Source organism: Corvus moneduloides, chromosome 15 (genome assembly GCF_009650955.1).
Source record: "Corvus moneduloides isolate bCorMon1 chromosome 15, bCorMon1.pri, whole genome shotgun sequence".
In the NCBI taxonomy this organism is placed as follows: domain Eukaryota; kingdom Metazoa; phylum Chordata; class Aves; order Passeriformes; family Corvidae; genus Corvus; species Corvus moneduloides.
This window is the reverse complement of record NC_045490.1, coordinates 15,963,353-15,990,662: the sequence shown is the minus strand read 5'-3', so window position 1 is coordinate 15,990,662 and position 27,310 is coordinate 15,963,353. Positions and strand designations below refer to the sequence as shown.

The 27,310-nt window shown below is 47.0% G+C and overlaps 1 protein-coding gene across 2 annotated transcripts; it reads right to left on the bottom strand.

Annotated features, from left to right (window-relative positions):
- Nucleotides 1-27,048, bottom strand: UBE2D2 (ubiquitin conjugating enzyme E2 D2). 2 transcript variants are annotated; one of them, XM_032124877.1, is made up of 7 exons: nucleotides 26,844-27,048; nucleotides 17,116-17,179; nucleotides 13,455-13,486; nucleotides 13,286-13,363; nucleotides 13,096-13,201; nucleotides 3,214-3,307; nucleotides 1-1,665 (listed from the first exon to the last, which is right to left on the bottom strand). In XM_032124877.1, coding segments are annotated over exons 2-7 (357 nt in total). In that variant the 5' UTR covers nucleotides 17,117-17,179; nucleotides 26,844-27,048; the 3' UTR covers nucleotides 1-1,619. The 2 variants fall into 2 exon arrangements, with proteins under 2 accessions (XP_031980768.1, XP_031980767.1); XM_032124876.1 differs by lacking the exon at nucleotides 26,844-27,048 and adding an exon at nucleotides 25,953-26,064.
- Nucleotides 27,049-27,310: the final 262 nt, after the last annotated feature.

The window sequence follows — 27,310 nt, the reverse complement described above, 5'->3', positions numbered from 1 at the left end:
TTTAGACCAAAAGCAGTGGACATTTATTCCTCATTTGTGCAAGAGTGTCAAGATGCATTTGGGAATGGCTGGGACAGACCCTGTGGCCGGAGAGCCAGCGGCTCCAGCCTCTCCTGCCCGATGGCTTGGGTTACAATTCTACTAAGAGGAGATAAACTTGCAGACTCACCTACTGTCACACCAACGATGCTGGCAAATACACTTGTATACAAAGAAAAGTTTCAAACTACATTTTTTCACTAGATTCAAGTGAAGACTTTGTTCCAAAAAAAAAAAAAAAAAAAAAAAAAAAAAAAAAAAAGACATATACAAGTACAATTTAAAACTGTATGAACATTTGCAAATGTTTAGTGCAAAGTAATTATGTAAAAGCTACATTTTATGAAAGTTTGTGCTGATGTGTTTGGTAGGTTTTTTTCTTTTTTTTACCCTTTTACATCCATTTTTTTAGTTACATAAGGTTTCACTTACCTACAGTACATATGCATTGTGTTAGGTCCCATGCAAGTGGGAGTAATACCATCAGGCTTTGTAAAATGTCACTCTGATTCTCATTTAGTAAACTGCTTATTTGGTTTAACAGTCAAGTTCCTGGCACACTACACATCCTGATTTCATCTAAGTGCTCAAGCTCCTGTTTGCCTCTTCAGGTGCCTTGTGTGATGCAAACCAAACTGCTTCACAACTTCAGCCCAAAAGGTTTTTTTTTAGAGAAATCCACCGTTAGTTTAAGCCTGTAACAAACTGCCCTGAAAATTAAAAGCCTATTCACACAAAGTTATATGTAATGACTGTAGTAATCAGTTTATTACACAGATTAATTAATTCTTGAACGTACAAGCTCCAGGGGAGCAGTTGGGTCTTTAAATACACACAAGTTTTCTGTCATATGGATTTTTTTTTTTTTACCCTTACATCCAGAAAGACCTAAGCAGTTAAAAAACTTAAGAAAAAATAAGAGCTATTAGCTAGGTATTAACTGAGAAACCACATACAAACCAAAAAAATTATGAAGGGAGGGAGAGAGTTGAAACAAATCAACATCACTTGATGCACTAATAGCTCCAATCCATTTAAATGGTGACCGGTTAAACTTAGACCTTAAACACAGGATGTGGGTACAGTTTCTCATTGGTCATAACATTTACCTAAGGTGTAGGTCCTTCAGAATAAAATGAATACAGAAACAGCTTCAAGTTCTTCACCTTGCTTTTCATAACTGTTATGAGTTTAAAAGGATTCCACTTAAAATCCTTCATGGATCAGCAACACTGTCCCTAAAAAATCTGAAACCCACCAGAACTCTCCCCATTCCCATTCGATTTCCCAATTTAACTCATCAAGGAATGCTTTTAGGCTCACAAAGTTATGACTGAAGAACCAGCTTTTCACACACACACTTCTCTGCTAGGAGTCAATGTTGGTACGGGGAAATACAGTATTTCTAGTTTGTTGTTCCAAGTATGTACAACACGCAGCACTGCTGTATCAGGTAAACATGTGCACAGGGGAAGATGAGGCGTGGGCTCATAGAAAGCAGTCAAATGGAAATCAAAAGGACTTTCTCTTTCAGAGTTCCCCTATCTTTATTTGTAGAGGTTATCCAATAATTTCTTTAATTACATCGCATACTTCTGAGTCCATTCCCGAGCTATTCTGTTGTACCTGTATGTATAAAAAGAGGATTTACTTAACATGGCATCCACACAGTATTTCAGCTCCAGCACTCTAGTCTACACATGGCATGAAATCACTGTACTATTATCAGTTTGTAAAATTTAAGAGCAAAACTAAACATTAAGCAAACAGGGGAAACAAGAAAGCCCACAGTGCTTCATGGAAAAGAAATACCTGGTCATATTTACAACAGGAATACGAGATCTTTGTGACTGAAGGCACAAAACAGAGCTAGAACAGGGCTGAGGGGAAAGGATTTTCAGAAAGGCTTTTTCTGTGCCTCCCCCAGCCCCATCTGCTGTGTCCCCGGGGCAACTGTTACTGTAGGGTTTCCCTCGGTCATTCTGGAAAATAGATTAACGTGTTCCCCCATCTCCTGCTTCCCTTCAAAGTTAAGCCCAGTACCTGCCATCAACTCATCTGCTAAACCCCAACAGCCTTATTTCTTCCTACACACTTTGCTATTTCGATGACTGTCAGGACACAATGATTTGTCCATCAGAATCTTTTTATTCTGAAAGCACGATATAATTCAATTCCCAAGAAATCTGTAGCTTTCGCACCCAAATACCCTCTACAGCCAGGGGGAAGCTCAGGATACTTGTGTAAAAAAAAGCAGTTGTGTGATTAACTGCACTGCTGAAAGCTTCTCTCTGAGAACAGAAGGCAAGCTGTTCATATTCTACAGAATTTGTAGAGTAAGACACAGCCTGAAGTTTCCTATAGTTACATACACCAAGCTGGTTTGGTGTTGGAATCTAGTCTGTAGAAAATGTTCCTCAGCTTAAACAATCTGACAATCCACTCATAACTAACTCTCTCCTTCACATTACTGCTCAGAGACTACCCAAGGAGCAAGTACTTCTGTTGAAACCCAAAATTTTTTTCCCTATTTTTGGGAAAAATAGAAAGGAGTCCTGCACACTTGACACTGCAGATAATCACTGTTGATTGTGTCTCCAAGTATGCTGGTCTTGCAGCTCTCAAAACCAGGATACATAAACTTCTCTAACACTGCTCCTCAAGTATGCAGGAGAGAAAGCAAACCTGTGGACTATTTTCCCTTCTCTGATCACATCTGGAAGGGAACAGTGAGGTAGGAAGTGTTTACAACACCACTAAACTGTTAAAGTGCTTGTCAGCACTGAAGTTTCTCTGTACTTGCTTGAGAGTCTTCCTGCCCCACTTCTACACCACTTGTTCTTCCCTTGTGTTGTCAAGTGAAGGCAAAACAGGGAGTTTTTGTTATCTCTTCGTATGACTCCAGACCCAGAGCTGCCATGGAATATTCTCCCGTTGGAGTAACTTGCTCTCCCTCTGGTGGTTACATGGGATTAAAGCAGCTCAGACGGTGGCACTATATACATCCCAGGAAAAAAAACCAAAAAAATCTCTGAAACGACCACAGTTAGAGCTTTGATTTGCCTTTTTTCACTCTCACTCTTTTCCAAGAAGCAGGTCCCCAGAGTTCCCCTTTCCTGTGTAAGTGTGGATTCTGCCCTGTCAAATTCCATGGGTTTTGGCTTCCATACTCACTTTTCTCTATCTGTTTTGTAGATCCGTGCAATCTCAGGCACTAAAGGATCATCTGGATTGGGATCACACAACAGAGAACAGATGGACAAAAGTACTAAGGAGAGAAAAGAGACACTGAATTAGTTCCAGGACAGCTGAGGACACCTGCACCAGTCAGCCCATGCACCTCCTTCCCCTCCAGCCAGTAGCATCAGCAGCATTTATTTAAGTTTGCCAAGGAGCACCAATCCCACATAATTCAGCTGAGTGATTTTGAAAAACCTCCTTTTACCAGTGAACTACACAACTTTTCACGACCACAGTATCACAGTGAGTAACCTCCTGGACAGGTGTATCCAGCAGCAGCCTTAAACCACAAGGCAGAAATGTTCTGCCTGAGCCCGGTACCTGAGAGTCCTCTGGGAAAACATCCTTTGCTTTTGCACCCAAAATTCAGCTGTTCCCTAAAGCAGACACCTCACTGTTGGATGACCTGGAGAAGCACTAAGCAAAAGTCAAACAACAGACAAGTCCAGCTGAGATGAAGGAAGCAAGGGCTGTTCACAGCTACTTAAGAATCACAGAATGGTTTGGGTTGGGAGGGACCTTAAAGCTCATCTTGTTCCAACCCCTGCCATGGCCAGGAGCACCTTCCACCTGCACAGGGTGCTCCAAGCCCCATCCAACCTGGCCTTGAAGATCTGTTTAAAAATAAGCCAGTCTTGCAGTGAATTGAGACTTAACTCCAAGCATACGGAGAGTTGGAATGGATTAAGTGTAAAACAGCATTCAAAATGACCCAAGCATGCCCAGCTCCTTGCACTGCTACCACCACAAACGCCTAGAACTGGAGTGTTTCACTGTAAATACATAGTGTATATACCCCAGCAGGCACAACCCGCTCAGCAGAGTGACAACCCTCATCCATACAAGGAGCCAGGACACTGCTGCAAAGCCACAAATAGCACATGGACATTCCTACACTCACTGCAGAGGAGAAGGCAGGAGAAGGCAATAAGTTATAAGCAAAGCATATTGGGACAACACTACACCAGGCATGGCAGGGACATCTTGCCCCACTCCCAAAAATGCCAAACATTCCCTTCTCTCAGCCTGTTTGGATCAAACAGTGCAACTCCATATGTCCCTTCACCAATTGCAGCAAAGCAGTTGTCACAGTGCAGCCTCCAAGCAAGGTGCAGATGACAAGAGTGAGGAGTTTGAAGACACTAAACACAAATCTGGCTCCAATTTCCACCACTTGCAGGAGGCAGAGCTATCTATTCTAAAAGGAAACAGCATGCAGCCCATAAAACCAACAAAGGAGTTAAAATAGGTTAAAAGAGAGGCAACAAAACAGATCCCAGAATGGCTTGGGTTGGAAGACCCTTAGAAGCCCATCTCATTCCACCCCCCTTGCCATGGGCAGGGACACCTTCCAATGTCCCAGGTTGCTCCAAGTCCCATCCAAACTGGCCTTGGACACTTCAAGGCTGGGGCAGCCACAGCTTCTCTGGGCAACCTGTGCCAGGGCCTCACCATCCTCCAGAGAGAAGATGGAAACAGGTCTGATATTCAGGTTTTTTTTTTAAGTGGGACAGGAGTAAAAGCTTCCCTAGGTCTAAACTGAGCGAGTTGCTCAGTGTTGTGAGCACCAAGAACCCAAGAACAAAGCCACTTAGTTCAGTTTTCCCACCCTTCACTAATGAATTATCAATTCCCAGTTCAAAGCTTCTAAAACAAGTTTGCTAATAAACTGGTCTTGGTTTAGGTGAACATATTTCTGGTTCTAGAAAAAGGAGCAACCTTTTCTCCCAGTTCTCCACAGTACACTTGTGAGAGTTAAGAGCTTAATGATTCTCCACCATCAACTGACACAGGGACCATTTACTGAGCTCCCTCTCAGGCACAGCTTCAGAGTGTGAAGGAGGCCTGCAGGAGGGTCCTGAACTGCTGTCCCTTAGCGAGGCACACAGCACATTTAGCACCTGTAGCACAGATCCGGCACCAGTTCTTTTCCCCCACATAAATCAAGTAAAGCCCATGTTAGTTTTCAATGGGAACCTCTCTGCCAGCTCACACCCAGTCAGCTCACACTGCTCCCCATCAGTGTCATTTCAAAGCAGCTGTTTCTCCAGCAATTTTCCTGTAGCTCATTTCTTTCTGTCTGTCAGACTCCACTGCTCTGGTCACTGAAGTTTCTTCAGCTGTAGGATGAGCAAGGCAGGTCCAATCCGTCACCTGCCTTCACCAGAATGCAAAGGAAATCCAATCAAAGTTTTCTGGTCAACTGTTGTAACTATTCCCTCAAGTTTTATCTTATCACGGTCCTTTAACAACCCAAGGACTTCTCTGAACACAGTGGCTCAGCCTGCATCAGCAGAACCACGCCGCAGGTCTGTCCACTGTTCTCTGCCCACCCTGACACCCCTTTTCCCAACACTCAGCAGTTCACTTTTCAGTATCACCCCAAAAATATTGAATAAAAATGGGCACAGTCATTTAGCTTCAAGCTGCACTGCCACATTCAGCTGCTTTGATTTATTTTTCTAAGTCTTCATTATTCCAAACTATTCTCATTACACTCACTCTTGCTGGTGACTTCACATTATTCCCTTTTTATCTGTACAGCCTCAGGAAAAAAAAAAAAGCATTTTTAACTAAACTGGTTTAATTTTAATATCCTGCTGAACCCAGCTATTGTCCAAAATCAATTCTGCAAGTTTCTCCTGAGGCTTTCCACTAGAACACTGCACATACACACGTTTTAGACCAACTAACATACAGAAAATCCCCTTGGAAAAGGCACCACCTCAAAGTTTCAAGCACAAGGGTAAAGGGGAAGCAACCCTTACAAATGTCAGCTGTGTATCAGAGAGCTTTGATTCATCAGAGTAACGAGTTAAACCAACACTGTGGAATAAGAGACTCAGCAAGCCATCTCCCTCTGCAATCAAGTATTACTGCAGTGAATTCCACAGCAAAGCCTTGACATTCACTAGTCAAATGATTACAACATTAATACTAGACTATAAAAAGAGAATTCCCAAAAAGTTTTGGAACCATAGAAACAGGCTGAATACTACACAAGGCAGGTAAGTGACACTTTACACCTAAACATCCTGCATGGCCACAGGCAAAGCATAATCAGCTGGGCAGTATCCCTTCAAGTCTCTCACTGGCACGGATGTACCGCAAGCGTGCACTCTGAACTCAAGTCTGGATTTTTCTCAGTAATAGCAAAATAAATTTTACTTGCCATTGACTCAAGGGATTCATCCCTTGAAATAACTCTGTACAGAACTATTTCTCATCTTATCACTCTCAGCTGTCAGAGTTGTCCAGTCTGCAGCAGAACACTAGGCAACTTAAACCACTGTCAGTTTAAAGCTCCTTTTCACTCGAAAATTGGTTTTGCTTTGTTTTATTTCACCAACCAAGCAGCCTACTGACCTCCAACCCTCCAACTACACTCCCCATCTATCTCTGCAGACAACAGATACAATTTACTCTTCAGTGTGCTTCCTGCTGCCATGGACTAGCACAGACCAAGTACTTCTCAACACCAAGGAGCTGGGAGAGCCAAACTCATCAAGCAGAAGGGCTGCTAACAAAGTGCTTCTAGAAAATGGGCTTAGCTTCCCCACAGAGCAATGATAGAAATGCATTCTCATCAGGCAGAATGAGCACTGAACACTTAAGACTGCTTGAGTCACATGCAAAATAAGGTCCACCAGTGTAACACTGCACAACTGGGATCCAAGTTCCACTGCAAGACTTTCCTTTACAAAGCACGTAACACTCTGAAATTCACGGGCACTCTTTCTCCAGGCAGCTCCTCTGTGCTGAAAATCATGACACTGACAGCTTGTCAACAAGCCCAGCTCCGGTCCTCCAGTGCACAACCCACCTTGGCAGCTGCTCTGCTGTGCTCTCACAGCACCAAGGTCAGCCCACCACCCTCAATGGGCAACTGCACCTTCCTGGTTCTGCCCCGCCTCAGACTGAGCGTGGGGGTAGATGCAAATTCCGTATGTAAATTCATGGTTGGGTTTTCTCTGCTATGAAGCAGCTCAGTCATTAGTCAGGCCAATCCGTGATGTCAGCTCTCCACAGGTCCTTCCAGCACTAGCCAAATGAGCAGTGCAGAACACAATTTAAAGCCCATCTGGCTACTGGAACATCCAAATTTAGGAGGCATGTTAAAGCTCCTGGAACTCAGAGGTGAAGAGACTCTTAAAAGCAACTGATCCTCATCTTTCAAGGCACAAACCCCAAATCATTCACTTTGTCTGCAAAGCCTGACTGGTCCAATATCCACCACTCCAGCCACCCCCTTGGCACAGGGTACCAACCACTACAGATCCTGCTGTTTAAGTATAGCTGGAATTCCAAACAAACTTGCTCCAGTAAAGCACTCATCCATGGGGCACTTCAGAGTAAGGAAAAGCAACTGAGCAGCAATGGAATCTCCAGCTGAGTTCACAGAAGGGAGATAAAAAGCACTTATTTTTCCAAGGTAATGAGCTACCCAGAAGAAGCAGCTGGTGTGTTCTGATCCAACTGCTGTTTGGTGCAGTTACTGCTCTCCAAAGAGGAGCCGATTTAGAATCCATCTAGGAGTAAAGGTCCATCTATAAGCAGGCAGAGAGACTGCACCAACAAAATGTTTGTTACAGTACCAAGAAGGTGCTGAGATGGTTGCTCTGCATGCCAGACTGTCAGGACAGCAGGAAGACACTCAGCTCTCCATCCTGGCTGGAGTCACACGGGAGTATCAGGACCACCTGATACTGGAAAAGCTCATGCACTGACACAGAGCAGTTGGATAAAACAGGGAAGCATCAGTCCCTGGCCATCATGAGTTCACAGCAATGGCAGCAGCCCACCTCACCTGCTCTGTCCTGGGTGAATGACAAACACTGTGCTGGGGCTTTCCAAGGAAAGCGATTTGTCACCTCCTGGAGACCAGGCCATGGGCTCTGACAGACAGTGCTGTGCTTCTGCTCCAGCCCAGTTTCTGAGTGTGAATGTAACCATTTGTCAGCTCAGGTTTTAAGTGAGCCTGGTATGCTGGGAGACACCTCTGCCAGCAGAAATGGGAGCTTTGGACATGTAACACTACTGAGGAATTCTTAATTCCATTTCGAAGGGTTCATCCAGCTGTCCCTGCTTCTCACACCAGCAAGGGCTCCTTCACTGATCATCAGCCTGGCAGCTTCCACATCAAGGTCCACTGCTACTTTGATTCTAGTCCTCAAAACCTGCAAAAAACCTGACTACTGGAAGGAGCATTCTCCTACACAATCACTGTTTTTTGAGTTTCAGGCCCCAGACCCTTGAAGCTTGAGACATACAGTTGTCAAAGCTTTATCAGCACCAACAGATGTTAAGCTTGCAGCATTAAACACTCTGAAAACACCACTGACCAACAGGTTCATATACCTGGCTCCTGATTGTGAACAGGCAAGATGCATCCAAATAAATGAAAGCAACTCTGGACTCCGCCTGAGTTAAATCCTATTTCTTAACCACGACCCCATTTCCAACTCCTCCAGCTGTCTTCCCCAGCCTTACAGGAAGTGTACCTTTAAATCTGAGCAGTTTAAACTTCTGGCTTCAAAGCAACTTGCATTCCTGCTAAGTCAGTTCAACAATTTCCAGTGACAAAAGAAGAAAAGTTAAGTGTTGCCCAGTGTGTCACAGACTGGTTAAGGTTGGAAGGGATCTCTGGAAATCATCTTGTCTCAAGCAGAGCCACCTAAGACAGGTTGTCTGTGATAATGTCCAGAAGCTTTTGAGTATCTCCAAGGTGGGAAAGCCCACGGCCTCCCAAGGCAACCTGTGCTGGTGTTCAGCATCCTCACAGTAAAACTAAAACATGAAGTGTTTCCTGCTGTTCACAGAGACCCTCCTGTGCTTCAGCTTGTGCCCACTACCTCTTGTCCTGTCATTGGGCACCACTGAGAAGAGTCTGGCTCTGTCATCTCCACATCCTCCCTTCAAGTATTTTATAGACACTGAGAAGATCCCCCCTGAACCTCCTCTTCTCCAGGCTGAACAGTCCCAGCTCTCAGCCTGTCCTCCTCATAATGGGAGATGCTCCAGTCCCTCCCTGGCATTCATGGCCCTTCTCTGGGCTCTCCCCAGTACATCCATACCCTCCTTTCCTGGGGAGCCCACACTGGACACATGCTCCAGACACAGCTTCATCCATGCCCAACAGAGGGAAAGGATCACAGCCCTGCTGGCACCACTCCTCCTCATACAGTCTTCTTTGGAGCAAGGGTAACTCCTGGGAAACTGCAAAAGTGGCTCCATTACAATTGTGAGAATTGAAATATAAAAATGGGCATTTTCCTCAGAATGCCCAACTCAGCACAGCTTGAGACTGACCCATGCTCTGTGACAAAGCCACCCCCAGTTATGTGGGTAAACTCTACAAAGAGCAAACGAAAAGCCAAGATGATGATCAGAAACCAACTTCCTGATTTTGAAACTGCACTGTGAGTGTCCAGTTCAATCTCTGGGTAGTATTACTTCCAGCAAGTCTTAGTGAAGTGATTCATGAAGAGCAGCATCACAGAAAATCCACGCTGCACCAGGCACGGAAGTCTGGACAGTGGGAGCTGAAGTCCTGCACGAATGAGGCTGAGGTTACTCACTGCCCCTCACCACACAGAGCCCTCCAGCACATTCACTCAGGCTCCATGATTCATTCATTACAAAACACGGGCAGAAGTGGGACAGGACAGCAAATCAGCCCAACCTTCACTGCAGAAGTGCTTTAGTTCAGGATTAACTCTTGCACAGACACTTGCCAAATTCAGGAGAAAGCATGTTCTTCCCCCCAAAATGGCTGAGAATAGCTGTAATAATGTTAAAAGACTTCATTCTCCTGTTTCAGGCAACAGGGATTCTTATTTATGCAGACTTGGAGATAATGTTTTTAATTTAAGCCTACGCATTCTGCTTAAGCCTTGGAGTTCAAATTACCCACCAAGGTGTGGTTAAGACTGTATTTTGAGATTATTTATTCTCCAGTATGTATTCTTGAGGGAACACTGAGTTCAGAATTACTAATATAAGCAAGTCAGCTGTTGTACTGAGACAGGCACTGCTGTTCTCCCAAGTTTTAGCTGTTTTAACAATTGTAGGAGAGACAGAACAAAACCCCAAAATGCCATCACCTCTATCATAGCCACAATCACTTTATTAAGTTGCTTACAGACAGCTGGCTCCAGAGTCTGAGGTGCCAAGACCCCTACTTTTACCACTGAATTGGAATGATTAAGTAGCACTGACATGATTTTTCAGTCCTTCTACCAAAAAGTGGCACTTTCAACCCAAAGGAAGTTGGGTTGCAACTTCTGCACACCCCTTCCCCTCTCCCCTTGCAGGTTAAGGTGAAAAACATCTTCATGTACCACACGTTAACTGTAAGCATAACAGCAAGCTGCTGACAGTGCTGCCTCAGGAGGAAGCTGTGCATGGTAAGATCTTTCCTAGAAGGACTGTTTCTAGTCTTCCCAGATTTCTCCATCAGTAGGAAGTACATTTTTTTTATAGCTGTGCTCCAAGTTATCTGCTTACAGATTTTAAATTCAAACAGCTTGCTCCCAGTAGCATCCAATTTAAAGGGTGGCACAATTTAAGAAATACCCTAAGAAATCTACACTACAAATAATAAACCGCTGCTTTGGAAGGGATGTGAGCTTACTGCTGAATGTTGTAAGTCTTGTTACTCACCCTAAATTACCTAATCCAACAATTTTTCCCACTAACACAACATTCATTCTTTGATAAGACTGATCGGTTACTAGAAAGCTGAAACATCCTTGAAGTCTGTCACGACACATTCTAATCTGACTGAACACAAGATTTCAACCCTGAAAGATTCAAGTTGCCTTTGTGGACTTTATTTTCATTTGTTCAAGATGGGAACACTTCCCCTAAATATCAGCTCTTTGCTTCTGAAGTTGAGGTCTGCTTTCTGACAGGACATCCCTGTGATTCTGAGGAAAGTATTCCCAGTTCATATAAAGTCGCCTCTAAGAATTTGCTTTGTTGCTCTAATTCCTTCAGTAAATGTAGCCCAAGGGAACCAGGACAAGGTTTTCTCCCAGGTTAGAGCCGTGGGGATGTTGTGCTGTGTGCAGCACAGTGTGGGCATTCAGGTGAACTGGTCAGCAATGAGAGAAGCGATCAGCACTACAGAGCCCCCTAAACCCAAGAGGGAGAGGGGCACTGGAAGGGGCAAAGTGGCACAGAACAGCCACCCTGATGCCATGGCTTACTCCAGCTGAGTCACAAGGATACAGTTTGAAAAGGGTAAGAAAAAAGGAGCTCAAAGCAGAACACACAAGGAGACTGAGATGTAAGAGCATACTGCAATTGTATTTGGGCAGTAAAATTAACACTAGAAAGTATTTTCTGAGTGATTAAAGCTGACAGCCACTAATAGGCAGTTCACTGCCACCCTGGAGCAGCCTCTTAAATTCTTGCCCCATCTTTTCCCAATTGTCCTAATTCCAGTCTATCTTCTGGTATTTTCAATCATGCTATCACCCCACCACCCATATGGGTCACTTCAGACTCCCTAAAACAATACAGCACTTTCTCCAGTTAAGCAGCAATTAAATCAAACCAGAACAGACATCAGTGTTTGGGGCTAGCCTGGTGCTTCTAAGAGCAGCCAGTACTGACTGAGCACTTGCAAGGAAACTGCAGCAACCTGACAATCATTTTTTCTTCACTGATACCATTTATTCAGTTCTTTCAAGGCTTTGAGCCTTGCTCACAAGCAGATTCACTTCTAACAAGAGACAAGGAGATACTGTTTTGCCTTTCCATCTGCTTCTACAAATGCCTTTAGCTGGACAGGGAAGGTGGGAACTTCTGTGGGTTCAGGGAAAGGCAGACAGTGATGATGTCCAAGGGATGTACCAGGAATCACCTGTCTGAACCAGAAAGTGCCTGGGAATATCACATGTACTTGGAGAGAAGGACAGGCAACAGGAGAGCCTCAGAGCAGGGACACTGTGAAGGACAATGTAATCAATGTGACAACTGCAGCATTTGATTACAAGGACAGTGTGAAGATAGAGAATAGAAGGGTCAAGACAGGATCACGCACAGGACAGACTCCAAATATTCCTAAACAGCTGTGGCTAGACCTACAAACGTGATCCACAGTTTGTAAATCTACAGTTTCAACAGCCAAAAAAATTCCAACCTGGGTCTTCTTTCAAGGTGTTTAAAGCCTCCTATTTACATTAAATATGAATATTGTTTTACCAGGCAAAGGCTATATTCCAGTGCCCCACAAGCTAACAGTTCACAGGGACCAAGATGATAGTAGCTAACTATTTTATATTGTTCAAGCTAGGTAAGTTTTAAACCATGTTTCAGTAGTCCACACCATTGGAAGTTCTGTTAAAAAATTATCAACATGGAGTTTTGATGCTCCCTTGAAAGAGAAATTCTTTTTAACATGCCAAAGAATTAAAAACTTCACCGTTCTTTAAAAGCCACAGCTGCTCCCTTACATATTTTACTCTGGGTGTATTTTGAACATTAAAGTCTTCTATTGTCACACACTAGGTTTAATTCTATATATACACTTTTAGTTAAAGTGTTCTGAGGTGAGGTGGTAGGAGTATGTACTCAGTGTAGTAAGACTTATCTGATCCACTGGCAAAGCTGATGTCTCCCTATGGCCACAGGGAAGCTGGATGTCCCAAGCATCCCGTGCTCAGGAATTGGCTGCAAGCTTCATGCAGAGTCACAGGACAGAAGCAGTGACCACAGAAATGGTGGAATCCAGAAGGAATGCAGCAGTTTTTACATCCCAAATCAGTACTTCATTTTAGCAGTGTAAAATGAAATAAGTATTGGAGGTACCTTTTGAAATAGTTAGTGCTGGGGACCACTGTGATCGTAGAATATCAAGACAAATGCTGCCATTACTGTTAATATTTGGATGATAGATTCTTGTTGTAAATGCAACCTGCAGAAGAAGGAAAATTTCAGTGTAGGTTCATAAATATACATAACACGACACAGTAACAGATTTATGGCAGAAGCCACTCACCTTAGGTGGTTTGAAGGGATAATCTGTTGGGAAGTGAATTGTCAAGAAAAATACTCCACCTTGATAGGGACTGTCGTTCTGTTAATGAAAAGGAATCATTGCAGCTTGAGGAGTTACTACAAGACCACCAGTCATAAAAAGCCATGAACATCAATTCTCTCATACTTACTGGTCCCATTATTGTAGCTTGCCAATGGAACACTGAAAGAGAGAGAGATTTACTTCAGTTTGGAGAAGCTCAAGTAATGATCTACTTTCTTCCAGACAAAGCAGCACAGAAAAGTCTATTTTAAAAACAAAGCCTTCTGAAAGGCCGCAGGGAAGCGAGCCAAGGAATTAAAGAGAGACAGAGTGAAGCACTCAGCACTCCATAGTCACTTGGTCCTTGCTCCAGGACTGCTGTGGTACGACACATGTGCCCTGCAAAAAATCCCATTACAATAAAAATCCACACAGTTCCAGGCAACTTTTCAGACTCAAAATTGTGAGTTTAAACTTTGTAGTTTCTAATGAATCAGCACCCATGACCGCCCTCTTCAAGCCAGCTACAGCAAAGGTCTAGCATGAACTCACACCTGCTCTCCTGCTCAGACCCGTGACACACAGACAGGAAGCCCAAGCTCTGTGTAAACCACACGTACAGAGGTGACCTAAACCAGTGGTGTCCTCACAATGTGAAAGCCTAATCTCCAGAGAGGCCTCAAGATTTCACTGAAGCAGCAGAAAGAAATGTCTTAAGAGAATGGAGGAATGACAGTCAGCTCCATACTTGGAACAGGATGTGTCAGGACACACTTCAGGTTAAACGGACAGAAGTTAATCCGCATTTGTCTGCATCTGCCCCAGAGAACTTTCACCTGGTAATACAGAGGATTTGTGAAGAATGTTGCTGTGCTGGAAAGGAAAACAGTCAAAGCTGATAGTCTGTAGGAGGCACATTGGGGAGTTCTCAGGGTTCCTGTGTCTCCACAGGCTCCTGTGCAAAGAGCACCAGCCTAGGAAATTATTTGTGAGTTAAGACCATGGAAGCTTCCCTCAGGATGGATGTCACCTACACAGCACCTTCAGAGCTGGGGAGCTGTAGATGACTCCAATTGTTTCAAGTGAAGTATTCAGGACAAGAGATGAAGCCACCTGGAAGTGACTGTGCTTCACTGGCACCTGGTGTCCACAGCCGTCAGGATTACCTGGGCCAAAAGCAGGAATGGTACTACCTGTTCTCATCTAGCACAAGCAGTTTTTAATTACACATGGTACAGGCATTACAGCTCAGAATGATCTCATACAAGGAAGGAGGAAAAAAGCAGAGTGGGAGCAGCCCTGCAAGGCCAGGGGAGAAGAGTGTTGGGTTGGAACACATTTGTTTTAATCTACTCCTACATTTCTACAGGAATGTGTAACTTTCTATACACTTCAGCACTGAAGAATAGCTCAGAAATGATTCAGAAAGATCTTAGCAGCTCATTTTTTCCTTTTAGAAAGGATACCTGAACTTAGAGCTCTCAGCTCTAACAGAGATGGAGGATTTCCCTACTTAAATATCCCCTCTCTCAGGGGCCTGGCTTTGAGAAACACTACATCCAATGCAGAATTAGGAAACCAAGACAGCAGCTCCCATGTAGTATTCACCCATCTTCAAGGGGTTCAGACAGTTTCCCAGGAGCTCCCTGTCACCTGCAGCAGGACAGGGAGAAACCTGGAGGAGAGGACAAAGGGGCAGCAGAAATCCCACAGGAGATTGTAGCCAATCACAACAAAACCAGTAAAAAAATCTCACAAGCACCAGTAGGTGCTGATGAGATTCACTGTGATTGCTCTGTAGAGGCACCACTAAAAAGAGAACCTCAAATAACCAACTATTCCCTTAAACCCAACAAAACCCCAGAAATAAAAACATATCCACAGGCAATCTCAACTTTTTGAAAGCTAGAAGGGAGTTTTGTGTTTCCCCCCACTCAACTCCCACCCCAGACTTAGATGCTTGTTCAACCTAAGCTTTAAATCCTCACAACATCCAGAACAAGTCTGGTGAACATCGAGATGGATTTGTCATGCAGAGCTTGTTCCAATTTATTCTTTCCTTTGAAATCAGCCATACAGAGGTATTTACAAAGGCAGGGGGCTGTTGGCTTTCAGCAGGTAAGCACAGGTACATGTTTGGAAAGGGCTAAGTCACTGGAAGCACACCAATGTCATCCAGTCCCAAGCACATTTCCAAAACACAGGCGTGAGGTGGGTGGAAGAAAAGCTAAAACTGCACTGCCAAGAAAATCCCATTCCTACAAGTTCACAAGGCAGGAATAGCTCTTTACTTTCCGAGGTTTATGAACTACAGGGATGAGAAGCTTATAGCTGGGCACAGTTTGTATCAGCTGGAATAGCCACAGGACAGCACTCTGCAAGCACAGCGTGTCCTGAACTCAGGGAAACGTCGCTCTGACAAGGCAGCTGTGGCAGACCTGGAGCATGGAGACCTGGGAGAAGGCACCTTTCTGTTGCTGCCACTGCTATCCACTTACACACATCCAAATTGTGGCTCTCAAGAACAAAAGTCTTTCATTAGAAGTCTTTCAGACCAGGAGAACTGAAGAGTACTTTAAAGCTTTCTGTACTCAGTAGTAACTTTCCATTCTCAGCCTTCACCAACTTTTGTTACCACCTCCTCTGCCAGACAATCGTTATCACCTTTGAGAAGGCTTTGGAAAACACAAAGTAGTTTATCACGGCACAAATCACACTTGCTAATTTAAGGGAATAAAAGCCTCTGACTGGCTCTCCCTTTTAGTAATTTCTTGTCTATGAAACTACAAACCTCTTTGAAATACTATTTGGGAAGCAGAAATAGGTTGTGAAGTGACTAGAAGCTTGACCCTACTGCTAAACACTCTCAAAACCAAGCTGCGCTTCCACTCATTAGAAAGCGCTGCTGAACAGGAACATTCCCACTAATTTCAGTATTTTCACCCTCAGGTTTCAAGTGCTTTTTTAAAATGTAGCCCTACATTTCTACAGGAATGTGTAACTTTCTATACACATCAGCACTGCTGAGTAACTCAAAAAGTAATTACTGAATTACTCTGAGTAATTCAGAAATATCTTGGCAGCTGATTTTTCCCTTTTAGAAAGGATACCTGAGTGTAGAGCTCTCAGCACAGGGAAGGAGGGTTTCCCTACTTCACTCTCCCCTCTGTCAGGAGCCTAGATGCTTTGCTGACATCACTTGTCAGACCACACTGCACAGCAAATTCAGTGTGTGCTGTTTAGGGGGCATTGCAGTCACAGCTTCCAAGGGTTCTCAAAGAGCCTTTTCCACGTTGGAGCTGCTACAGGAAAATGTGAGCACAGAACAGAGTAACAACTCCAAATCACAGCCCAGGGGAACAGACTTGCACGGGAAGGTCAAGAAGATTGTCTGAGGCTGTCCCTTACACAGGGCCTGGCGGGCACACTGATTTGAGTGCAGTTTTCAGACACCATGTATAGTTTAGATATTTGAGTTCAGAAGGCTGTGGGCAGCTGCTTGCTGGTTTGACCACAGAGGTTTTCTAACACCATCCCCTGTGAGAATTCCAGAACAGTTAATTTAGAAGGTGCAATTTAAGATGTGCATTGAGTTGCCCAATCAATAGAGTAGGAATAATACCACTGATACACAAGGAAGGTGTTAGAGATACAGACGAGCAGCAAATTTAAGATCAGGATGTGGAGTATTATGTAGTACTCTAAAAGAAACAGAGGGATTCTCCTTGCTGAGGAACTGGACATCCCACTTCAGAAGGAAAAAGGAAAACATGGGAGAGGGCAGGTGCTTGCTGAGAGCAGATACTTACTGTCATCCCCGACAGGCCCTGCTGAACACTGTGCTGGAGGATCACGTGCCAGGTCGTTCAACTCCTAAAAAACAGGAAGAGTTTGTTTCACTTCATTTCAAAAACAACCATGTCATTGCTCAAAGGCTGCTAGGGGCACTCTGGCAGCACCATAGAACTAATAGCCAGGACTCTGGAAAGTAAAGTTGCATCTTAAACCCAGGAGACACATTTGGCACAGGCCTCAGTGACCTGTCCGGGCTCCAGAGCCCTGAGTCACAGCAATCCTCACGTCACAGGGGTTGTCAGGTCTGCCTTCACTGGTCCCAAGCATTACCAAAGTATTGTATCTTCCACCAGCCCCGGGTCACTGAGAGATAACATGGCCTCAATCCAACAACTCTCAGTATCAGCCTTATTTTATTCGCTCGACTGTAAGAGTTCCCAGGCTGATCCAGCTACGGTGATCCAGTTTATCACCTCCACAGCTCCCATCACCTGTGGCTGTTTCACCTCCACATGTGCACATCAGAGACCACAGGCAGAATGGAAACAGAAGGCCTTCCTTACCTACAGACCTCATTGAAACCCCCCACTTTTCAGGGGCTGTGTCAGTCAAATTTTCCTCTGAAGAAATCCTATTATGAGTCTGAACAGGCTGAGTAACTCACAATACACCTGAACTATACCAAGCTTCAATCTGAAGCAAAATTTTGGCACAGTTCAGAGAGCTACTGTTAGCAGTAACTCACATCAGCCATTTGCTCAGGAAGTGGGTATTTAGCGGGAAGTGCAAACAGCATAAAACTTAGAAGTCAAACTTTACCTGCTCCATTTCTGGCTCAGTCACTGACCTGCTTTGCATGATGGGCCCAAACATATTACCATTTTTCTCTGTGAACTCATCTAGAAAGCTGAATACACACCAGATAAGGATTACAACTATTATCTAGTGCTCAGGAAACATTCCCATGCTGTCCCTGGTCCATTGTGTGCTCAGCTTTTCACCTCCCAGAACAGACCAAACTGCAATCCCCATACCAGGCTTTTGGCAGACAAAACATTTAAGTACAATGATTAAGACAAGCTGATTGCAGGAATGGAAGAAATTTGTCATGTAATGGCCTTTTGTTATTTACAGGCAGTGATTAAGCTCTTGAACAGATGATCTCTGGGAGTTCCAGCTTCTACTTCCCAGGAACTGGGAGGCCACCACTAACCAAACCCACAACACACGAATGCTGCCTCACATCCAACAGGTAAATCTTTGGATTTCCCCCTCTGGATACAGTGCCCCAGAAAGCTTCACAGGCTCTGACACACACACAAGTTTGGGTTTTGCCCTCAGCAGCTTCCAGCTTCTAGAGAGCCCAGCTGGAAGCCTCCTTGATTTGACACCACACTAAAGAAGCTTTTCTAGAGCTCCTGCTGGGCTTTTTCCACTTGGTGTTCAGCATGGACTCGAACAGGAGCAGACACTGAGCACGCAGCACCTGCTGAAGAGCATTCTCCCTCCTTGGAGATAGAGAGAGCATGTCCTCTGAAGGCACAAAGTCCTTTGGAGTAGCTTCAGCATCAGCAAGCCCAGAGACACCCTGAACCAGCAGGGCAGCACAGGAACATAGAGACACCTACACACAGACTTCTTCAGGGTCAGTCTAGTCATGGCTACAAGGAATGAAGTGAGTCTACACATGCACAGATTCCCAAGAACAGACATGAAAACTTAAAAATAGCAATATATCTACTCTTTCTAAAGGTGTATGGAGTAAAGCCCACTTCCAAACAGTATTTGACTCTGATTTTCTGGAAAAGACTTTTTAATGCTATCATATTCAAAACCCCAAACACACTTTACTAAAATAAAATTCCTTACCACTTCTCATCCCATTTTATGCATCAATACTATGCATACACAAGACTCAGAAGGTACAACTGTAAAAATCCATGTTTTCCATGCAGGACCACAATCTACATGGATTATATTTACGAGCACACAACATGCACCTTCCCTGCTATAAAAGGGAAATAGTTACAAACATGAGCTTAGGCACATATTCTACCAGTTAGGAGAACACACAGCTCCAGATCTGCCCTGACATTCCCCCTACATCCTGCTGCCCAAATGCACCAACCACTTCACCAAACTGGATATAACAGAAGGACCACAAGGTAAGTCCCCAACAGACACGGAGGCACCAGTGAAGCTCAGGTAGTAGCAGCAGCTTCTCATCAAAATACCATTTCACTCTCTACATCTTCAGTTCTGGGGAGATTTCTGAATTTTCTGAAGCCCTGGGTATTATCTCAGTAGAAAGTGATGACATACAACAACCACTTGTACCACTTGTCTCAGTGACAAGGTGGGATTTCAGGTTCTGCTCTGTAAATTCAGAGTGAAACATCACAGATTAAAAGGTCTGTGTAAAAAAAAGTGTGTAAGTTCCTTGTCCTTGAAAAGGTATTGCACCAATTCAAGCCCCTGCAGCACAAAACTTCCCAAATTTTGTAGAACAGCTTGGAGAACAAGTTCAACTCCTCCCCTTCACCCCCCAAGACCTCTCTGGAGAGCAAGCACCAGCTGCCTCTGCCTACAGGAGAGGCAAACACACCCCTGGATTTCCTGGCAGGGCACGGATGAGCCCTTTAACATGCCATGCCATTCCCTTCCAGCTGCTCTAAGACTCCCACTACTCACTTGTCACACCTGCAGAGCCAAGTTTAGCAACAGGAAAGGAGCAGCACATGGCTGCATCTACCAGGTAAACACAGAGAGGAACACACCCACGGCTGCTGCACAGAGCTCAGCACCTGTCCCAGAGGTTACTCTGCCTTTTACAGCTCCCGTGCAGTTCCCGAGGTATCGCGAGCCTGACACCAGACCCAGCGAGGTCTTGGCTTCCAGGTGTTGTTGTTGAGGGATTCTGAGAACCAGCTGGTTTCTGTAACTTGGAACAAATGACTCCAGAGTTCCCATAAAACTGGAACTTGTAACACATGCACGATTCAGTTACAGTTTGGTATCACCTACAAACCTGAATGTATTGGATCCCAAGTTGCAAGGCCCACTGTTTTTCCCCTGTGATCCAGGAAGTCTTGCTGGTCCATGATCAAGCCTGACCTTGACCAAACTCATATTAAGCCAAAACCTGAAGAAAGCCACAGCAGTTTCCACTCCAGACAGTTTTTGATCCTTAAGCACATGCAGATTTTGCTTCAGGAATTTACAAGCAGCCTTTAGACCAAGTTCCAGTTTGAGTTACTCAGCTCCCAGGGCTGCCTCACCCTGAGCTGGCTTTCCAGCTGAAGGTATCTTACAGAATTTAAAGTTTCTGCCATCTCCCCTACAGCAAAATACCCCTGGGGCTGGGCCCACTGCTGTGGATCCTACCATTAACCTGACGCATCTCACAACTCTTAATGAGTCCCTTAGCAAAAATGAGGAAGTGGAAGCACAGCACAAGGTTCAAGGTGTCCTGCCTAAAGGCCAAGTTGAAGGAAACGACTGCCATTAAATCCACAAAGGAGATACCCTAAAAGCTACAAAAATCTCACAAGAAACTGACATTTAGGCTCCAAACCCCAATGTAATTGTACTCTTAAGTTCCCAACAAACCAATCCCTACTCAGGGGTTCCAGGAAAGCATTTTAAGGAAGATGGAATGTGCTTATACCACAGATCCCCCAGCTGTGGTTCCCAAGTCATGAAAGGCATCAGCTGCCAGCAAGGCCTTGAGGCTCACAGGTAAACCAGTGCCACCAGCCTTGCTCAACCCCACGCTACCCTCATGCCTGCCCTCCTCCTGTTCTGCTTCCCAGGAGCTGGTACATTGCTTTTAATACATACCTTAACCCAGGCATCCACAAACTGCACAAGAAGCTTTCAAAAAACTATCACACACAAATGGTTTAAGTCTCATAAGTTTAACCCTGCATATGTTTCAAGTTATAATTATCAACTCCGAAGACTTTTGTTAATGAAGTTCCAATTTACTCCTCTAGACAACAAATCCCTCCCCAGTCTAACACACACCTAGTAAAACCTGCTCTGGCCAAAAGGTAAGACTAGTTTTAAGGATTAAGTTAATGCTAACACAGCCTTCAGTAAGAATAACCAACACAACTGCCAACATCAAGAAGCCAATCAGGCAAGTAAAAAGCCAGCACACTTTAACAGTCAGCTCCAGCAATTTTACTAAGCCTTGGTACACAGCAGAGCTCCTCAAATCCACTCCAACACACTATATGGATCCCTCTATATTATCCAAAGTCCTCTTAGCTTGAACTCCATGGGCTTTCCACCCTGCTCCAGTTTGAGCTGCTTTCACACTGTACTTTACTGAGAAACCACATTAGCGTGATTATAAACCTAACTTCTGCCTCAGGTTGCTGCTGTAAGTGAAATAAGCTTTTCATCTGCCTTTAGCAAGTTTACTTGCCTGAAGCCCCTGAACCCTTCAGCAACAGGCAGCGTAGGGAGATGTTACAAAATCCTGACTTATGTAACCAAAAAGGAACTCGTAGCCACTTAGCCACGAATTGTTCCCAGCTCCCAACAGAGTAAAGCCAAGCAATAGGGAATGAGGGCCAAAGTCGAATTGATCACACCCTGCCTCACCTCAGGACCATGGCACAGAGGAGCTGCCAGCTCCCTGTGCAGGGCCAACAGGACAGGAGAGTGGGAAGAGCCTGTGCACCTTCCCTGGACCAGCAGCATCTCCCTGCCAGGTGCCAGAGCCTGCATCCAGCAGGCATTTCCCTCAGCTCTGCTCTCTGCTTGCCCAGCAGCACTGGGCACAAGGCAGTGTCACACACGTGCACCAAGGTCAGACCAGCAATTCCCTACAGTGTCCATAAGTGCTCTCCCACCCACAGGACTCTCATTCCAGAGTACCTGCCACTCTAATGCTGTCACCACAATTAACAGAAGCATTTTAATCCTTTCCTTTTGACAAAAACTGCTTTTGCAATGCTTGAAGTCACTAAGATCCTCCAACTCTGACTCCTCACAAGACTCTGCAAAAGTCAGAAGGCAAGAGAGCAGCACGAGAAGTCATGAAACACAGCAATAACCAAGGCACATGCTATAAACAAGCTCTGATGTAACTGTCACCTTTCCTTTTTACATTTTTTTTTTCAAAGTCTGAACAGGAAGAAGACCAAAGCAATGTGCAACTTCCTCCTGGTGTAGAGTCTGAGTATCAAAACACCTCTCGAGCTAACAGAAGCTGCAGCAGCATTCTCTGTACACAAGCTCTCCAACACAGATGGGCTGCGCTGGCAGCTCCACGCACACAGCGAGAGGCCCAGCGGAAGAACCCAGTTGCTCCCACTGGCTGCGGTACAGAACTGGCAGCACAGAAATAACACCAGGTCTGCTCAGCACAGGTAGCACAACGACAGCTCTGACCACCGGCGCTGGTCTGCACCATTGCCCTCACACATCCCACCCCCAGGCACTGCTCCTTTTGGCAGAAGTGATGCCTAAGCATCTCTGGAGCTCAGGCAGCTCTGGACTCCAGGACTACAGCACCCTCTTCCACAGCTAAACAGGAACAGCGCTATGGAATTCAGAATTCAGTTACCTGGTTTTGGGGCCTATGCATTACAAGCAGTAGTAATCCTCAATTCCTCTGCTACAGAAAGTGTTTTACTTGAGCAGGGCTCAAGCACAGCTGCTGCTTTCCCCTCCCCCTCACCCGCTGATCACACAGGGGAACCCGTGAAAGACAATGAGCTAACCTTTTCCTCACTCTCCCATTCAAAGAACTCCAAACGGTGCCCTAGTTATCCAGTTAAAGGTATTGCATTCCCTAAAGATAAGCAACACAGATGGGGATGTGGCTGAATCCAAAGGGTTTCAGCTTAAACCTTAAAATGGAAGGCATTCACTCTGGCCCTCCTGTATATCCCTCCCATCCCACCCTTGGATTGCTTCACACTGCTTATCTTATAAAATACATTCAGGATAAAACAGATCATTTTTACATATATATAAAAATACCAATTCAATTGCTGTACTTCAGTGTTACCCACAAGGACTCTGCCTGGCAGTATTGCTTACACCCCAAGCACTTCTCACAAGAAAACACTTCAAGTTTCCGACCCATGATCCAATAAAAGCACCTAAACAAGAATTTGGAGCTGCACTGCCCGAAATATTGTGGTGAGTAACACAGGCAGCAATCTGAGAGCAGGTCTCACCCAGCCTGAGCTCTTTTGGAGCATCTGCTTAGCGAACAGCTGCTGCTGTGTGCACACATTACCCCAGCTCGAGCAACTGTGCCACCAGTGCCACACTGGGACGGACCCTGCAGGTTTCTGTGCTGCCTCACACGCCGGCAACAACACTACTGGCTCACTGCTTGTTCTGCCCCTCTCGCAGCCCAGCCGAGTTCAACATACAAGAGGCCATTTCAGGTAACACTGTATCAAACCTTCACTCTTGGGATTTTCTCCTTTCCAAGTTCTCAGCCCTGTGTTATCCGAGGACACAAAAATTTTGACAAAAACCTCACAGAAAGCCTTCGGAGTTCAGTAAAAACCCAAACTGCCAAGAGCAAGAGCCAGTGGCCAGACTGAGCCCTGCACACTGATATACCATGACTGATAACACCCTTAAAAAAAAGCCAAAGCAGCAGTTTTCTCTCCCATCGTGTCTCTGTGCTCGAGCCCACTGGGATTATTCCTACTCAATCCACATTCTGCAGGCTTCTGCTCCTGACACAAGCTGCAGCAGCAAAGGTCAGAAACTGGCTGTCCCCTCGTTATCCTGACAGGGACGGCCACTGCACACTCCCAGAGACCAGAACAGCCCTGAGATGATGATAGGAGCGCTCTCCACGGGGTTTAAAATAGCCAGAGCATAAACAGCCAGCCATGATTACTGAAGCAGTTACACTGAGACACCCACAGCAACTCACTCAGAGCGCTCCTTCCAGCCTGTAGCTTCACTCCCATCCAACTTTCAAAGCAGCTGGGCTGCTACAACAGGCAGATTTACTTCCCTCCCCATACGTTGTTCTGTGGAAATGCTGCCTCCAGCCCCATCACCTTCCTCTACTCCACAGCCACCACGTTCACTCCACTGAAACTCTCGGCGCTTTGCAGAGCTCACACAAAACTGCTTTGGTGATGCTCTCGCTACTTCCCAAGGCTTTGAAGACTCTCAACCCTACACAGTCCCCATTATCTCTCAGGAGTCTTTATTTTTGAAAAGCAGCATGAAGAGTCAGTCCACAAGCATCCAACATTAACAAAGACTCCACACATCCAGCTTTTCTCCTGTTACAAACCAGCCTGGAAACACAAGTGCTCTCAGAGTGTTGACTCCTGACCCTCAGCACGCACTGAACTACAACCAAGCAGCTTTCCTGAGTTATCTGACACAAGATTCAGCCTCTCCACGACAGCCCTGCACTGCCTGTGTGTGCCCCCCAGAGCCATATTTACCCTATTCAACATCCACTGCTGTGTCTCTCAGGTCTACCAACCCACTGTCAAGGAGCAAGAGCTCATCCAAAGCACCTGTGAGCCCACAAACACTGGAAAAGTCCTCAAAATGCCCCAAGGACCACTAAAATAAGGGACAGAACACTGCAGAGAAGCAAGACTCAGCTGCAACGCAACTTCCTTATGTAACTCACTACCGGATCTGCAGCTGGAAAATCCAACAGTCTAAAATCATACTCCAAATACCTCCCTTCCCAGTGCTACCTATTCCACAAGCATAAGTAAGGCTTCAAACTCTCTTCCATCTTCTTCTCCACCTGAGCTTTAACCTCATCAGTAGGACACATGAAGCTTCACAAAGCCTGCAAGGTAACCTACAACCAAAGCAGAGATGTTAACACAGACCCAACACTACAAACGAAACCAAAGAGGGCTACAGAGTGAGCTGTGAGGTAGTGGGCTTACAGATAGTTCTAGATAAAAAATAATGTACATAGTGATCAAGAGGAAGAACACTATGGGAGGGATGTTTCCTACACCTGAACCTTGTACAGATTCCAAACTGACAGCTACACATTTTGCAGGGAAAAGGATACAAATTCCCTGCCTGAGTCACCAAGGTAATACAAGTGGACTTCAATTACCATCGAGGATTTTTTTCCTGATAAAAGACACTGATGATCAAGCAAACACTGCCCTAAGACGACAGTGGACTGGGCAGCAGTGTTTTTCCAAAAGGCCAGGACATGGAGCACGGCACAGCTCCCGCTCCAGGAGAAGGGAAGCTCGTAGCCTTCCCTACAAGCCTGCGGGATGACTCAGGCTGTAGAACAGCGCTAGCTCCATTAAAAGAGCAAACCACACTACAGTGTGACAGGTTTACTGCGCTCAGCTGCCCGTCACCGCGATCCTTGTCGCTGCTGGGGGAGGCAGAGGAGCCCTTGGACACGGAGCTCCGAGACGAGCCACGCCGGAACTTCCAGCGCGGGCCACGCTCCGCTCCTCGGGGCGCCTTCCCCCGGCGGGGCCGAGCCCCCGCGGAGCCGCAGCAGCTGCCGGGGCCGCCGCCACCCCCGGCCCGGCCCCGCCACCGGCGCCCCCTCGCGGCCCCGGCCCGGCCCCGGGGGCCACGTTGCTCCAGAGGGGCCCGGCCGCGGTGCAGCCCCGCGGGCAGGCCCGGCCTGGCCCCCCTCGAACAAAGCGGCCGCGGCCCCGGAAGCGGCCCCTGCGCTGCCGCCCGGCCCGAGCCCCGGGGGATGGGGGGGGTGGGGGGGGTAACCCGGGCGGGCCCGGCCCGGCCTGCCCGCCCCCCCCCCCACTGCAGGCCCGGGGCCGTGCCGGGTTATGTAAGGAGAGCGGGCCGGGGGGAGCGGGGCCGTGCGGGGCCGGGCCGGTTCGGCCCTTACCTTGTGGATTCTCTTCAGCGCCATTGTGTGCGCGAGGCGGCGGCAGGAGGGGCGCGGGCGGAGGGAGGGGGCGGCCCGCGGGACTATTTGCGAGGGGAGGGGGGGAGGAGGAGGAGCGCGGAGGTGGCGGCTGCGCGGGGAGGGGACGGGGAGGGACGAAGCGCGCGGAGGGGCGGGAGGGGACCGGGGCCCCCCGGGGCGGCGGGGCCGGGGCCTGGCCGGTGTCGGGCGGTGGCGGCCGCGGGCTCAGCGCTGCCGCAGCTCCTCCGCTCCCTCCGCCGCCGCCGCTTTATGCGCTACCTCCGCGCCGCCCGCAGCGGATCACTCCGCCCCGCCGCCGCCGCTGCTGCCCCCGGGCACCACTCCGGTTCCCGGGGCGGAGGCACCACCGTGGCGGGGAGGGAAGGGAAGGGAGAGGCCGGGGCGGGAGGAGGAGAAGGAGCGGGAGAGGTAGGGGGGGCGGGGAGCTGCGGGGACTATTTGTCGTGCCGAGCCGGCGTGCAGAACTCTCCAGAAGGGGGAGGGGGAGCGCGCGGAAGGATACGGCGGCGGCGTGAGAGCGCGCGCGCGCGAGGCGGCCGCCGCGGCGCGTGACGCCACGGAGCGTTCTCTCGCGAGAAGACGGGACGGGAAGAAGTCCCGGCCGAGCCGGGCCCGAGGCCGCGGGGACCGCGCGGGCCTGAGGGGACGGGCCGGGCCTGAGACCCCGCCAGCCCCGGCCCCGGCGGGATTTCTCCGCCCCCGGCCCCTTGCGGAGCTGCCGCACTCCCCACCCCCCGAGATGCTGCCTGGCCCCCGTGTGGAGGCCCTGGGGGCCTGTCTCGGGCAGGCTGGGAGTGCGCTTGGGACAGGCAGAGCCCTCCGGGAGCGCTTTAGTGGCCGCAGGGGTACCTGGCTTGTCCTGATCGAGCCTGTGGCCTTCGGTGGCGGCTGCTCCTGGCTTCGGGAAGCACAATTCACGTTAAATGGCACTGAAAGCCCGGCTGGTGACACAGTGTCCCTGCCTCCTGCCCCTGTGCCCGGGTGGGGTTGAGGGTCCCTGGTGCTGCCTCTGGGCCATGGTGGGCTGTTCTCAGGCTGACTTTGCTGCCAGCCTTCTGCAAGAATTCAGCATTTCCGGAGGCTGTAGCACAGGGCGTGTTTTGAATTTCTTCTCCCTCTACATTTGTTAAGGAGAAAATAAACCACAAATTTATAAAAATGCCTTTTTGGGTGGGATTTTTTTGGTTGGGTTTTTTTCCAACTACTTTGGTTCATTTTGTGGCGTCTTGTTCTCTTTTCTTTCTTTCCTGTTCATTTTGGACACCCCTTGATTCCCACATTCCAGACAACCCTGCACAGCTCATTGATCTAATGTC

Coding starts and splice junctions, on each gene's coding strand:
- UBE2D2 (XM_032124876.1), bottom strand. CDS start 25,976: ATGGCGCTGAAGAGAATCCACAAG. Junction 17,180..25,952: donor CGCTGAAGAGAATCCACAAG/GTAAGGGCCGAA, acceptor CCTGTTTTTTAG/GAGTTGAACGACCTGGCACG. Junction 13,364..13,454: donor AAGCTACAATAATGGGACCA/GTAAGTATGAGA, acceptor TTTCATTAACAG/AACGACAGTCCCTATCAAGG.